Source organism: Lepidochelys olivacea (genome assembly GCF_965140295.1).
Source record: "Lepidochelys olivacea isolate rLepOli2 genome assembly, chromosome: 10".
Lineage (NCBI taxonomy): Eukaryota > Metazoa > Chordata > Testudines > Cheloniidae > Lepidochelys > Lepidochelys olivacea.
The window spans coordinates 81,781,855-81,795,575 of NC_140420.1; the positions used below are offsets into that span (position 1 = coordinate 81,781,855).

General features: G+C 46.0%; 1 protein-coding gene across 4 annotated transcripts in view; it reads left to right on the forward strand.

Moving 5' to 3' along the window:
• The window catches only part of CORO2B (coronin 2B), a 139,100-nt gene extending 128,625 nt beyond the window's left edge, over positions 1-10,475 (forward strand). For all 4 annotated transcript variants that reach the window (XM_084641749.1, XM_084641748.1, XM_084641750.1 and 1 more), the window contains 5 exons: positions 425-521; positions 2,465-2,577; positions 4,074-4,164; positions 7,589-7,725; positions 8,939-10,475. In XM_084641749.1, coding sequence (XP_084497875.1) covers positions 425-521; positions 2,465-2,577; positions 4,074-4,164; positions 7,589-7,725; positions 8,939-9,070 — 570 coding nt within the window. In that variant the 3' untranslated portion in view covers positions 9,071-10,475. The remainder of the gene's footprint in view (positions 1-424; positions 522-2,464; positions 2,578-4,073; positions 4,165-7,588; positions 7,726-8,938) is intronic.
• Positions 10,476-13,721: the final 3,246 nt, after the last annotated feature.

Genomic DNA, 13,721 nt, shown 5'->3' on the forward strand with positions numbered 1-13,721 from the left:
TGGAAGACAGGACACTGGGCTAGATGGACCTTTGGTCTGACCCAGTGTGGCCGTTCTTATGTTCTATGTTCTTTAACCCAAGGGTAGGAAAACTAATTCCATAAAGTGTAAGGGAGAAATGGGAGTGATGGGGATAAAATTGCTAGTCATCCTGTGAGTCTTCTTCCCCAAACACCATTAAAGAGACCACATCTATTCCTTCTACTGTTTCTACTTCAAGAACCCAGATGCAATACACGAAATGCTGTAGGTTTGGTTTTAGATTCTGTTCTACAATGGCTACTAGCATGGTCGTGCCTGTATATTTAACCTAGAACTTGGCAGTGATGCACAACTTGATGTTCTTTTAACACATCTTTTTATTTGCCTACAGCTTTTACACTGAAATGTTAAACTGATCTGCCCTTTATCCCCCCTGCCTCAGGGCGACGGGAACATCCGATACTATGAAATCAGCACAGAAAAGCCCTATCTGAATTATCTCATGGAGTTTCGCTCTCCTGCCCCACAAAAAGGACTGGGTAAGAGCTTTTGGCATGTTAATAGGCCACCTCTTCAAACATTAATATTAAAAAAAGACAGCAGACTGAAATAGTATAATTAAATTTTGCTGATAAATGTATTTTGCATAATAATCTCCCGTGCTCTCTGCACTGTGCTGACTCTCGCTGTTCAAATATGTTCTGTGTCATTAGGTAGCTGATGTCTTGCTGGAAAATTAATTCAGAATTCCAATGATCTTTATGTAGCATTTAATATTTTTGTGTATTTCTTCCTGGGTAATGGTGCAGTGTGACTCTGATGCATCTTACTGAGGGCCTGGTTCCAGGGAAATGCATGAGCAGTTTCCCCTGACGTGCAGTGACAGGCTGCCCAAACGTTAACAAGCGACCTGAGCCAGTGATACATGGGACGTTCCCTGGGTAAAATGCTCTTTCCTTCCCACCCTTACTGCAAAATCCATCTGGTCCAGTTCCTGCCCCTCCTTGCCAGCACAGGGCTCTGATCTGCACACCTGCACCACTCTCAGCTCTCCTCCCCTTCCCAGCACCTCCAGGAGGCCCCTGCGTCTGGCTTCCCTACCTGGAAGCAGTTCTCCGCAGCAGCGGCACTGGTGACGGGTGGATTCTGGCTGTGGGGTGGCTGGCTGGGTGAGGACAGGATCAGCTCTGGTTGGTGGCATGGGGGGCAGGTCCCATTTGGGTTCTTGGAGTGGGTAGGTTTCCCTCATGGCTGGCCCCTGGGGGTGCGGGTAGAGTTGCTTGTGGGATGGGGGCTCCCCCGATGGGTGTAGAGGGTCAGAGGGAGAAGAAATGGGCTATTCAAATTCCAGACTGCAGGTAGACAGGAAGGCCCAGATGGGGATGGCTGCAGGGAAGGATGTGTAGGGTGGAAGTATTTCCCTCCTCCCACATCCCCACGGGCAGGATGCAGACCTAGCACGCCCTGGAGAATTAGGCAGAAGGCCCAGCTAACAAGTCTGGTGGTGTCCCACAGCCCCAAGAGGGCAGTGACAGGCATGAGCCAACTCAGCTGCTGATTTGGAATCAGCTCTTTGGCGGTGGCGCAGGCCTGCAATCTCAGGGAAAGCTGATGGCACAGAGGGACGGGATATTAAAGGAGGTTGTTCAGTTCAGTGCTATGTTAATACCCTGCACTCTGGACATGATCATGAAACAAATCTCCGTGCCCATACGTAACGTCAGCCCTTGCCCAAGTGCTGCCTTCAGCCTCCAGTAGGCAGTGCTTGCGTGGTGGTTTCTGTACTTGTATGGCAAAGCTTTCTTACCCCAGCGTAACACTTTCCACATGCTAGTGGTCTCTCCCCAACTTGTCTGCTGCAGCTGCAGCTTCTGCAAGGTATGTACGTACCCTGGGCCTGACTGGGGAAGATGCCGCATGCCCTTGACTTGCACTGATGTCACCACCTCACAGAATGGGGTTCTATATTTCTTCCTCTATCTTATACACATAACGCCCCCCGCTATGAGTCATCTGCAGCAATAGGACCTAGAGCACCAAAGCATGGGCCGCTGCTACTCGAGCTAAAGAAGTAACTCCATTTAGCCAGTAGCAGTGGTAGGCTGGTATCCATTAGGGAGTTACAAGGCTCACCTTATCACTTAGCTTTGTGTTTAAGCAAAACAGAGAATCCCATTCTTACAGAACACACTGACTGCTTTTCTTGATTTGTAAAGCGCTGACGATTTACAGTAGGAAACGACGGTTCTCTCGACAGCAGCTTTGAAACGTAGCTACACTGTGAGAACTTTTCCCATCGACATGATGTCTAATCGGATCTATATGCATCCTGCTACCATATCCTAAGCCAGCAATCCTGATGGGGCTAGTAAGATTGGTTCCTTTCTCACGGACCAATTTGTAGAGAAAGAGCTTTTGAATATTTCAATGCTTTGTTGGCATGAAAGGAAAGTCCCTTGCTCACATGTGAATTCTCTAATAGGTGTGATGCCAAAGCACGGGCTGGATGTGTCTGCATGTGAGGTGTTCAGATTCTATAAACTGGTTACCTTAAAGGGTCTGATTGAGCCAATCTCTATGATCGTGCCAAGGAGGGTGAGTACATGTCAGCACTGTTCCTACTTATGTACAGAACTCAAATGCTCTGATGCATTATCTCTGCCCAACACCTTCAAAGCACAGAGTTGGAAATGCTCGCTGTGCCAGGGAATTCTATTTCTGTTACTCGGGTATGTCAAAGACTGCCATATTCTCTATTTAAATGATGCACAGGGAAGGATCTGGGAGACTCAGTCACTGAACTTTTGAGACCACACTGAGAATCCTGCTCTGACTGGCACAGAACAGAATCATTTGGATGAAATACAGTAAATGTCAAAAGGACCTTGGCAAACTGTATCTAGTGAATTAAGCCCGATGGTTTATATAACTGTCCACAACAACCACACATCTTACATACTGACCATGCTAGACATTTTCCTGACTTGCATTCAAAGCATCATGGGTTTGCTTTTTCCTGGCTACAGATAACATCTGTCTTCCTTGATGGGTAGATCTCTCTGTGACCTCTCATTTATATCAATTACACATTTTAGATCCAAACTCACATCTTGCTAAAAACTGCTTTTCTAACGCACAGCAATGCAAAGTTTGAACTCTCTGCTTATGGAAAGCTCTTTAAAGAGCTGACTCCAGCATTTTTTCTAACTTCTGCTGCCATTATTTTGTGTGAAATTAACTGGGTCTTTTGAAGTGTGTGACAAAGGACTGTCCCACATCTAGATTTAGAGACCCATCCCAAGTAAAAAAATCACATCTCCGTGTGCTGGGAGCAGTATTCGCTGCTGGCTTTACCTGCCTTGTCCAGCTGTATGAAATCTGAAACAAAGCTATGAGCCCCGTTCAGGTTTAGGACTGAGTCAGTATCTTTCCAAACAGAGGTGACTCAACAGAGCTTCAGCCTCATTGCCCTGAATTTGCTAATCTACTGCAAGCAGAAATGTGGAGAGGAGGGAAAAGGCAAATCACCCTTGTGGACAACTTTCCTTGGTGTTTTGCCCTTGGCTGTTCTTTACGCCGTATGTGGCCAGAGTGGGTGCTCCTTGACTTCACTGGCTCGTGCTTTGAATTGGGATCTACACTACGTAACCGTATGCTTTGTGCACTTAGCGTTTCCTGAGCGGTCTGTGCAGCAGCAGGCCAGAGACAATGCCCTTCCAAAGCCTCCAGTTCAGCTGGATAATATTCATTAGTCTGTCTACAACTCAAATGCCTCCTGTGCCCTCTGCTACTTTGGTGCTTGGGTGAGACTTACGTGAGCACTTGAAAACATTGTACAGCTCAGGGCTGCTGGGGTATAATCTTCTTTCAGAACATGAATTTAATAGGCAGGGGCGAGGACTCTTTATTCCCCATTTAAAGTTAATGGTGAAAAGGCAGTTAAGTATTTTTCCTGGGATGCTATTGAATGGCTACATTACCGTTGGCCAGGGTTGTAAGCAAATAGTTGCTTATGGCACTTTGCAACGTACAGTTACAACTGGGAACAAATTTTATGAAGACAACCACTCTTTATTCTTCCTCGCTTCCAGTCAGAAACATACCAAGAGGATATTTACCCGATGACTCCAGGTATAGAACCAGCCCTGACACCAGACGAATGGCTGAGTGGAATGAACAGAGGTAAAAGAATGAACCCTGCATGAGCATCTACTGCACTTCTATTGGAAATGTAAACACAATTGATCTCTGATCCTCGCTGTGAAATGTGTCTAAATCCATACTCACCCTTGGGCACTTTCCATACTTTACACTGGCCACCAGATGATGTGATGGTGGGTGCATAGGTACTGTGTGTGTATGCACTTAGTGTACATAAAGCCCCAGGAACCATTTTTGAGCTAGTAAGCTGGGGGGGGGGGCGGAGGGGGAGGTAAGGTGGCCATTGAACGCTTTTGAGCTTCATCTATAAGTAAGTTTGTTTGTATTAAAGTAGTGTCTCATTGCTCCAACTGAAAATATAGGCCTTGTGTAAGCATGGTGTGTGTGTGTGGGTGTGTGTGTTTCAAACTAGTTTAAATGATTTGAAGCACTGCTTAGGCTGTGTCTGCCCCAGGTGCTGGTCTCTTTAGCACTGCATTACCCAAAACCTTTTCATAGAATCATAGAATATCAGGGTTGGAAGGGACCTCAGGAGGTCATCTAGTCCAACCCCCTGCTCAAAGCGGGACCAATCCCCAATTAAATTATCCCAGCCAGGGCTTTGTCAAGCCTGACCTTAAAAACTTCTAAGGAAGGAGATTCTACCACCTCCCTAGGTAACACATTCCAGTGTTTCACCACCCTCTTAGTGAAAAAGTTTTTCCTAATATCCAACCTAAACCTCCCCCACTGCAACTTGAGACCATTACTCCTTGTCCTCTCCTCTTCCACCACTGAGAATAGTCTAGAACCATCCTCTCTGGAACCACCTCTCAGGTAGTTGAAAGCAGCTATCAAATCCCACCTCATTCTTCTCTTCTGCAGACTAAACAATCCCAGTTCCCTCAGCCTCTCCTCATAGGTCATGTGTTCCAGACCCCTAATCATTTTTGTTGCCCTTCACTGGACTCCCTCCAATTTATCCACATCCTTCTTGTAGTGTGGGGCCCAAAACTGGACACAGTACTCCACATGAGGCCTCACCAATGTCGAATAGAGGGGAACGATCACATCCCTCGATCTGCTGGCAATGCCCCTACTTATACATCCCAAAATGCCATTGGCCTTCTTGGCAACAAGGGCACACTGCTGACTCATATCCAGCTTCTCATCCACTGTCACCCCTAGGTCCTTTTCCGCAGAACTGCTGCCTAGCCATTCGGTCCCTAGTCTGTAGCTGTGCATTGAGTTCTTCCGTCCTAAGTGCAGGACCCTGCACTTATCCTTATTGAACCTCATCAGATTTCTTTTGGCCCAATCCTCCAATTTGTGTAGGTCCCTCTGTATCCTATCCCTGCCCTCCAGCATATCTGCCACTCCTCCCAGTTTAGTATCATCCGCAAATTTGCTGAGAGTGCAATCCACACCATCCTCCAGATCATTTATGAAGATATTGAACAAAACCGGCCCCAGCACCGAGCCCTGGGGCACTCCACTTGACACCAGCTGCCAACTAGACATGGAGCCATTGATCACTACCCGTTGAGCCCGACAATCTAGCCAACTTTCCACCTTATAGTGCATTCATCCAGCCCGTACTTCTTTAACTTGCTGACAAGAATACTGTGGGAGACCGTGTCAAAAGCTTTGCTAAAGTCAAGAAACAATACATCCACTGCTTTCCCTTCATCCACAGAACCAGTAATTTCATCATAGAAGGCGATTAGATTAGTCAGGCATGACCTTCCCTTGGTGAATCCATGCTGACTGTTCCTGATCACTTTCCTCTCATGTAAGTGCTTCCGGATTGATTCCTTGAGGACCTGCTCCATGATTTTTCCGGGGACTGAGGTGAGGCTGACTGGCCTGTAGTTCCCAGGATCCTCCTTCTTCCCTTTTTTAAAGATTGGCACAACATTAGCCTTTTTCCAGTCATCTGGGACTTCCCCCGTTCGCCACGAGTTTTCAAAGATAATGGCCAATGGCTCTGCAATCACAGCTGCCAATTCCTTTAGCACTCTCGGGTGCAACTCGTCCGGCCCCATGGACTTGTGCACGTCCAGCTTTTCTAAATAGTCCCTAACCACCTCTTTCTCCACAGAGGGCTGGCCATCTACTCTCCATGTTGTGATGCCCAGCGCAGCAGTCTGGGAGCTGACCTTGTTAGTGAAGACAGAGGCAAAAAAAAGCATTGAGTACATTAGCTTTTTCCACATCCTCTGTCACTAGGTTGCCTCCCTCATTCAGTAAGGGGCCCACACTTTCCTTGGCTTTCTTCTTGTTGCCAACATACCTGAAGAAACCCTTCTTGTTACTCTTGACATCTCTTGCTAGCTGCAGCTCCAGGTGCGATTTGGCCCTCCTGATTTCATTCCTACATGCCCGAGCAATATTTTTATACTCTTCCCTGGTCATATGTCCAACCTTCCACTTCTTGTAAGCTTCTTTTTTATGTTTAAGATCCGCTAGGATTTCACCAAAAAGAAAAGGAGTACTTGTGGCACCTTAGAGACTAACCAATTTATTTGAGCATGAGCTTTCGTGAGCTACAGCTCACTTCATCGGATGCATACTGTGGAAACTGCAGCAGACATTATATACACACAGAGATCATGAAACAATACCTCCTCCCACCCCACTGTCCTGCTGGATTGTTTCATGAGGTATTGTTTCATGATCTCTGTGTGTATATAATGTCTGCTGCAGTTTCCACGGTATGCATCCGATGAAGTGAGCTGTAGCTCACGAAAGCTCATGCTCAAATAAATTGGTTAGTCTCTAAGGTGCCACAAGTACTCCTTTTCTTTTTGCGAATACAGACTAACACGGCTGTTGCTCTGAAACCTAGGATTTCACCGTTAAGCCAAGCTGGTCGTCTGCCATATTTACTATTCTTTCGACTCATCGGGATGGTTTGTCCCTGTAACCTCAACAGGGATTCCTTGAAATACAGCCAGCTCTCCTGGACTCCTTTCCCCTTCATGTTAGTCCCCCAGGGGATCCTACCCATCCGTTCCCTGAGGGAGTCGAAGTCTGCTTTCCTGAAGTCCAGGGTCCGTATCCTGCTGCTTACCTTTCTTCCCTGTGTCAGGATCCTTTTAGCTACCCCAAATAAAAAAACCAACCAACCATGCCTTTTTTTCTAGTCTGGACAAGGCCACAGTGAGACAGTTCGTGTTCTAAAGACTCTATGTAGACAAGACAAAGGATGGGAAGGGGAAGAGGGACAGGGAAGGGGGCCGTGACTTGCCAAGGTTGCACAACAGGCAGTAAAAGAGCTGGATTAGAACCCAGGTCTCCTGCCTGCCAGTCCAGGGCCTGCCCAGTCCAGTCACCCTGAAACCACATTGCTGTAGCAACTGATAGGCAGTGAATGTTAAGGCAGGACAATAGGGGAGGGATATATACACAGGTGCTGTAGCAGAGCAAGTGTTAACATCCTCCTTTATTTTACCATCTCACGTAGATCCCATATTGATGTCGCTGAAGGAGGGCTATAAGGCATCCAAAGTTGTCTTTAAGGCACCAATAAGAGAGAAAAAAAGTGTTGTTGTCAATGGAATAGATTTGTTAGAAAACGTGCCGCCCAGGACAGAGAATGAGGTAAGCAATGGGTGCTGACTTATGGCTTTGAATGGCCAGCCTCTTAGATCTCAGCCATGTGCGTCAAGCTTATCCAGTGCAAAACCTTCTTCTGACATAGTAAGAAAACAGCTGGTAAGGTCTGCTGAATTTTCTGATCCTACTGAATACCACAGAGGCTGATTTTACGCCACAGATGTCATTCTGTATTGCAGTAACACCTAGATGACCCACTCGAGGACCAGGACCAGCACTGAACAAGAAGATGGTCCTGCTCCAGAGAGTTTACAATCTACATAGTCCCATTAATTTCAGTAGAAAATAGTAGAGACTGTGTTTTACCTCAACTGTCATAACTGTCGCCACTCCTAACCTCCCTGGCCACAGAATGCACTTAATTATTCTGGGGTCCCTTCTGCCAGCTTGGCTTCAATGTACCATCCTAGTTTCTGGCATTAGTGGCTTTCACTGTATTTTCCATGTAGATGGTGTGATTTATAAACAGTCCTTTGTACAGTATTGTAACAAATTTGGGATAATCCAGGAACTGCAGGGTTGTTATTAAGATGCGGAACATAGCCACCTGGAACGTCACGCCAACAATGGGGACTGAACTCTGATCCTCCTTCTCTGAAACCAGACTCCTAGCAACTTAACAGATGGAGATTTTTATTTAGTTATCAATATAGGGCACACGACTGTAGATGAGGTCATGACTTTCTCTGACAGAGAGCAACTGCACACATCCAAGATTGTAGCATATAAACACACCAATTTGTGCATCTCTACTTTTGTTCCCAAGCCGCGAACATCCATGTGTGTGTTTCCCTGGATCAAACTTCAACCCACAGGACTTTGCTGAGGTTTAAGCAGAGAGCATACAAAATGAACTGGATTAATTTCCTAACAGTTCTTAATAAACGATTGTTCTCTGCGCTACACTTAAAGGCTGTGGGGAAACATTTACACTGAGTCCAATATTGAATTTCTTTTCACAAATTGAGCTGCTGAGCCATACGATGTGAATTAACTGAGTTACCATGAAAATGGACAGGGAAAATCAATGGAGTATTGCAGGTAAACAGATATTTCAAAAGGAACACTGTAATGACATGAATCGAAGGCTGGTTCTCTGACAGTTGGCAGGAGAGGCATGAAGCCATCGGGGGAAGCAAATATTATAAATGTTATCACAATGTTGTACACCTATTTTTTTCCCTCTCTTTCTTTTAAGCTCCTCAGAATGTTCTTTCGACAACAAGACGAGATCCGACGGTTGAAAGATGAGCTTTCGCAGAAAGAGATAAGAATTCGACAACTACAGCTGGAGTTGAAAAACTTACGTAACAGCCCGAAGAATAATTAATTAACCTCAAGGGACATTTTATAAATAAACTTTCTTTGTTTATACTTGCTCTTTTATTTTACTGTATCCACTTACACAGAATATGAGCCAGAAGTCAAATGACCTGCCAAGAGTCCACATGCTAACTGGAAATATGTCCTTGTAGTCTTATCTAGCACTAAAAAGAAAGACCTGTACACTATAACTGAAAATAACTGCATGAAAGGAAGCTGGGTATGTATTTGTATCCCACCATTTTTCATGGAGTAAGTAGAAGGGCAAAGTATTCTCTGTATCAAAAGACTACGGAACTAACCAATAGGGCACACCTTAAATTTAACTTGAAATGGAGAGAGAAAGAAAAGAGACTATAGGGTGCCCTTAAGAAAGCAATATGGTTTATTGCTATTAACTTTTTCCTATGCAAAGCCTGACAAAGAATGCACACAGCCTACAAAACTGGAATTTTAATTCACTTAACTGTCACCTAAAATATAGGGCTTAATTCACAAATGTTCTCTCCAGATCCTCTTGCCCTGGCCTTTGTTTAAAGGAGGTTCAGGAAAACCTGCCCTTTGCCCTGGCACTTGTTGCAAAAGTTTCCTTTTCCGAGGAAAGGTGGCAAAATTTGAAGTCAGTGTCTTAGAAATTGGCCTGATGGTCAAATGTTCAAGTTCCTTGGTCAATTGCTACCCTCCTACAAGACCTTAATTTGTCACTTTCCTAGGTGTATCTGTATGGAAACTAGTAACTCTCCTTAGCAGGATGAGCACTGGTTGTATATACGGTTTGTTTGTTTTAAACTATCCTAGGTTTCCTAAATGCAGTGGGTCTATCTTCCCTGATCTGCTAACATGGACCTTAGAGTCCTACTTCCTCCTGGAAACATGGTGGTGGTAACACTGCCATTTGCATACCATTATGGCAAACAGCAAAGGAACCTGCCATTGCTCTCTTCCCATAACTGTCTTGGAACACCCTCTCGCTCAGCAGTAAATGTTGCCAAGTTAGTGGTAACCTCGCCTGTGGAACCCTGATTCAAAGACATTTGATATCTGGGAACTCTGGGTATGTCATCTGTGTGTCTGTTCTTCTGCATATCTGTTCCTACCAATAGAACTGCAGAGGGTTTAAGCTGCACAATAAATTATATATACACAATATATGTACACAATGACATTTTGAGAATTAGGCCCATAATACAGGGAAAGACACCAAAAGACTGCTAGTTTACCTATATATATTTTCACTTAAATCAAGTAGGACTATCCCTAGCAGTATCAGTGCAACAAGTTGTTTTCCCCCGTTACTTTACATTGTGCTCTGCACCTAATGCTTTCCCTCCCCTGACATTAAAAGTGCTGTCATTCGCTATTATTTATGTTACCACAAAAGTGATGAAATAAAATGTTTTCAAGATACCAAACCTTGCGCGTGGCAAAGTCTCCTTTGAGTTTTCATTTGTAGCAACACGATGTGTAGAGCGAGCAACTAGTTATTTCAAAATTTAGAATGAGTCCAGTTTAGAGGAGCAAAATCCAGGTGTGCTATCAAATGTCATGCTGCAGGAGACAGACATGGAATAAGCTTTCAGGAACTACCCCGGGCATGCGGCTGCAGGGAGCTGAGGCTTTGCTAACCAGAGAAGTTTAATAAGAACTTAAGACTTTCGCCCCAAAACTGTACAGCCTCTGGAACCCTAGTTAAAAGATGAAGCTGGAGGATTTTCAAGGCAGCTAAGCACCCAATTCCCCGTCATACACCAAAAAGAAGAGATTCAATGACACGTTTAAATCCAATGAACCTGCCCTCTGGAGAGCCACTGAGGAGACAGATAATATCTTACACCTGTTGCTAATTTTATATAAGTGACTTGTCTAAGTAGCAGATTATCCCTGTTAACTGGATGAGCAGATGATAAAGTGGCTGCAAAACTGTATCCAGCTAATAGGAGACCAGCTTGAGGCCACTTGCCAAACTAGGCCCTTATAAGGCATTGAGAGAGAACCTGAGTCTTTCCCAAGCAAACTGACTTGCCATTTGGCAGCTGGGCCTACCAGCTGACTGCATACTCCACAGCACATCCTTCCTTCAGGAAATGGCTGCCTAACACCAAAGCCTCTCCCAGTCCACCCGCACCCCTCCTCCCCCTTTCTTTTTAATTAAGTCCATTGGTGCATCCTGACCTTAACCACATGCTTATTTTAGCATTCAGAATAAACTACTCCAAGGAGCCAATAACGTTCCAGCGTGCTCCAGATTATGCAACCGAGGAGGGGCTCAAGCCAGAAAGACTGAGGCAAGTGTTTAGGCCAGCTGAATGTGTAATAACTCTGGGGGGGGCGGGTCTGGCCTGAGCTGCTATTTGCTGGTTTACCTAGGGCCACAGCCAACCCCTGTTAGCCAGGCCACTGGTGCTGAGGCTACTGCTAGCAAACACACTGTCCTGCAGAACTTGTCCACTCTTCACCTTTAGGGCCAGGCCTCTTGCATTTTATTATCCTCTGCATAGGGTTACCCCTGGCTTGGTGTTGGTGCAGGCCCTTGAGGTTCTCCGTTTAGTTCGGGACATTTAACGCACCCCTATGATTCTGGGGGCTGAGAAGTGGCTTCGTTCTTCTTTCCTTTTGGCTGACCAAGTTGCCTCAGCTTTTCCCCTCCAGCGCAGAGCTGTGTTTAGGTTGGGTGTTGAAGCTTATGGGGAGGCTATTGTGGAGCAGGAAGACCAAGGCCACCACACCACTAATACATGCCTGGGGGCCCCCCTTCCTCCCCCAGGGAAGAAGATAGCCCTGCTATCAAAAGCCCCATGGCTCTCCTGCACGCAGCTTGCACCGGCCACGCACCCTGGAAAAGGAAAGGGACCCGCTCCTCCACCTTCAGCTGGCCTGCGTTTCCTGTCAATCAGCTGGCAGGCTGCTCCCTTGGCTGCCTGACAGGCTCACGTGGTCCCATGTCCACCCTCCAACCCAGCCTGGTAAGTGATTGTTTGGGACATGGGGGCTAACAGGGCTGCCTCTCCCATGGTTGGGGTCTGGCCCCCTCCCTCACCGCCAGGACCGGTCTGGGGCAGGTAAGCAGGGGTGGGAAATGTCTGCCAAAAACCCCAGCCCCCATGGCCAGCTGCGGAGTGCGTAAAGGTGGATGGGATGGTGGGGAAGTCTCTGCCCATGGCCCGGGCCCCTGTGGAGGGGCCTTTGTCTCTCTCTTCACAGGAGCGGAAAGTGAGAAATGGGGGGGGGTGGCCCAAAAGTTGAGGGTGCTCCTCTGTACTGCTGGGCAGAAGGTGAAGGCAGGGGACGAAGGGATGAAGTGCTGAGACAAATGGAGGCCACACCTGACCCAAGCGGTAGGAGAAAAGGACCTTCCTGCGCCGGTGAGAATCTGCAGCGCTCGGGCCGCTCCGGAACGATGGCGGTTTGGGTAGGACCTCGCGCTCAAACCTCCACTTCTCCTTCCCTGACACGTCGGGCTGGTCTATGCCCCCAGTCAACTCTGCCACCCTCCCTGCTCCAGGGGCCTACGCGGTCGCTGTCCTGCGCTTTTCAATCCCTCTTCAACGCTCAGTTCTGTCTAGTCTCCCCCTCCCGCTGACCTCCAGCTCACCATTCCCACCCGCCTGCTCCCTCACACTCCGCGGAAACACGCCTCTGGAAAACGCACACACACATCACAGGAGCGCGGCTTTTTCAATCACTCAGTGGAGGCAGACAGGCACTAAGTCCCTTCCCCAGCCCATCCTTTGCTGCGCTTTACACTGCGAGTTGCTATCTTGTTGGTAAAATGCAGAGCTGGTCCTAGTCTTCAGCTTTTATTTATTTTGGCTGTCGCTGAAAAATAGCCTCCCTCCCCCACCTCTCGGAAACTATTGGTAAATTTAAAAAGTTATTGAAGTTTCCTGGTTTTTACATTTTTTTTTGCCAAGATGGTTATCAATTTTGTATTTATTGGACACTGAAAAGTGGGGTTTTGGCAAACAGAAGTTTGAAAACAACTTCAGTTAAAAAAATAAAAAGGGAAATGGATCCATTTTGAAACTCTTGAATTAGAAACAACTTTGAATTTTTTCCTTGTTTCCTTGGTTTTAGAGCCGCTCTAGTTCAATGCCATGTCCGCCTGCGGTGCTTTAAAAATAACTGATGAGTCCCTTCCAATGGAAACGACTGAAGGCACATTTATACTTACGTCATATCACAACCGACTAGGGCATATATACCAAGGTTTTGAAGAAAAAAAAATCTTGCTTAAGCAAGTCTTAAATCACTTTAATAACTTCCGGTTTTTCTTGATTTCTTAACTACGTATAAAACTTTCTACAGAATGGAAATTCTCCTTTATCTTTTTAGCCGTTATTTATGTCTCAATATTAGTCTTATGCAAATGTTTCGTGTGTTTTTTTCCTTTTTAATTCTCATGTGTAAGATGAGAGAGCTGTTCTCCAAAGCCTCTTGCATCAACATGTATTCAGCCCAATTATGGCTGTTGTTTCAGTGATGATTAATGAGTTGATTAGCATTTCTGCCAGCTTCAGCAAAATACTTTTGTTTTGCAACCACTATGTTATTAGTGAGAAGCTGGAGATGGTCTTTGTCGTCCAGTGGCCTTTTACAGTGATGTACATGTGCCGGATTTATGTTTTTAATGACTTGCAGGCCTAGATGTAGGTTTTGTA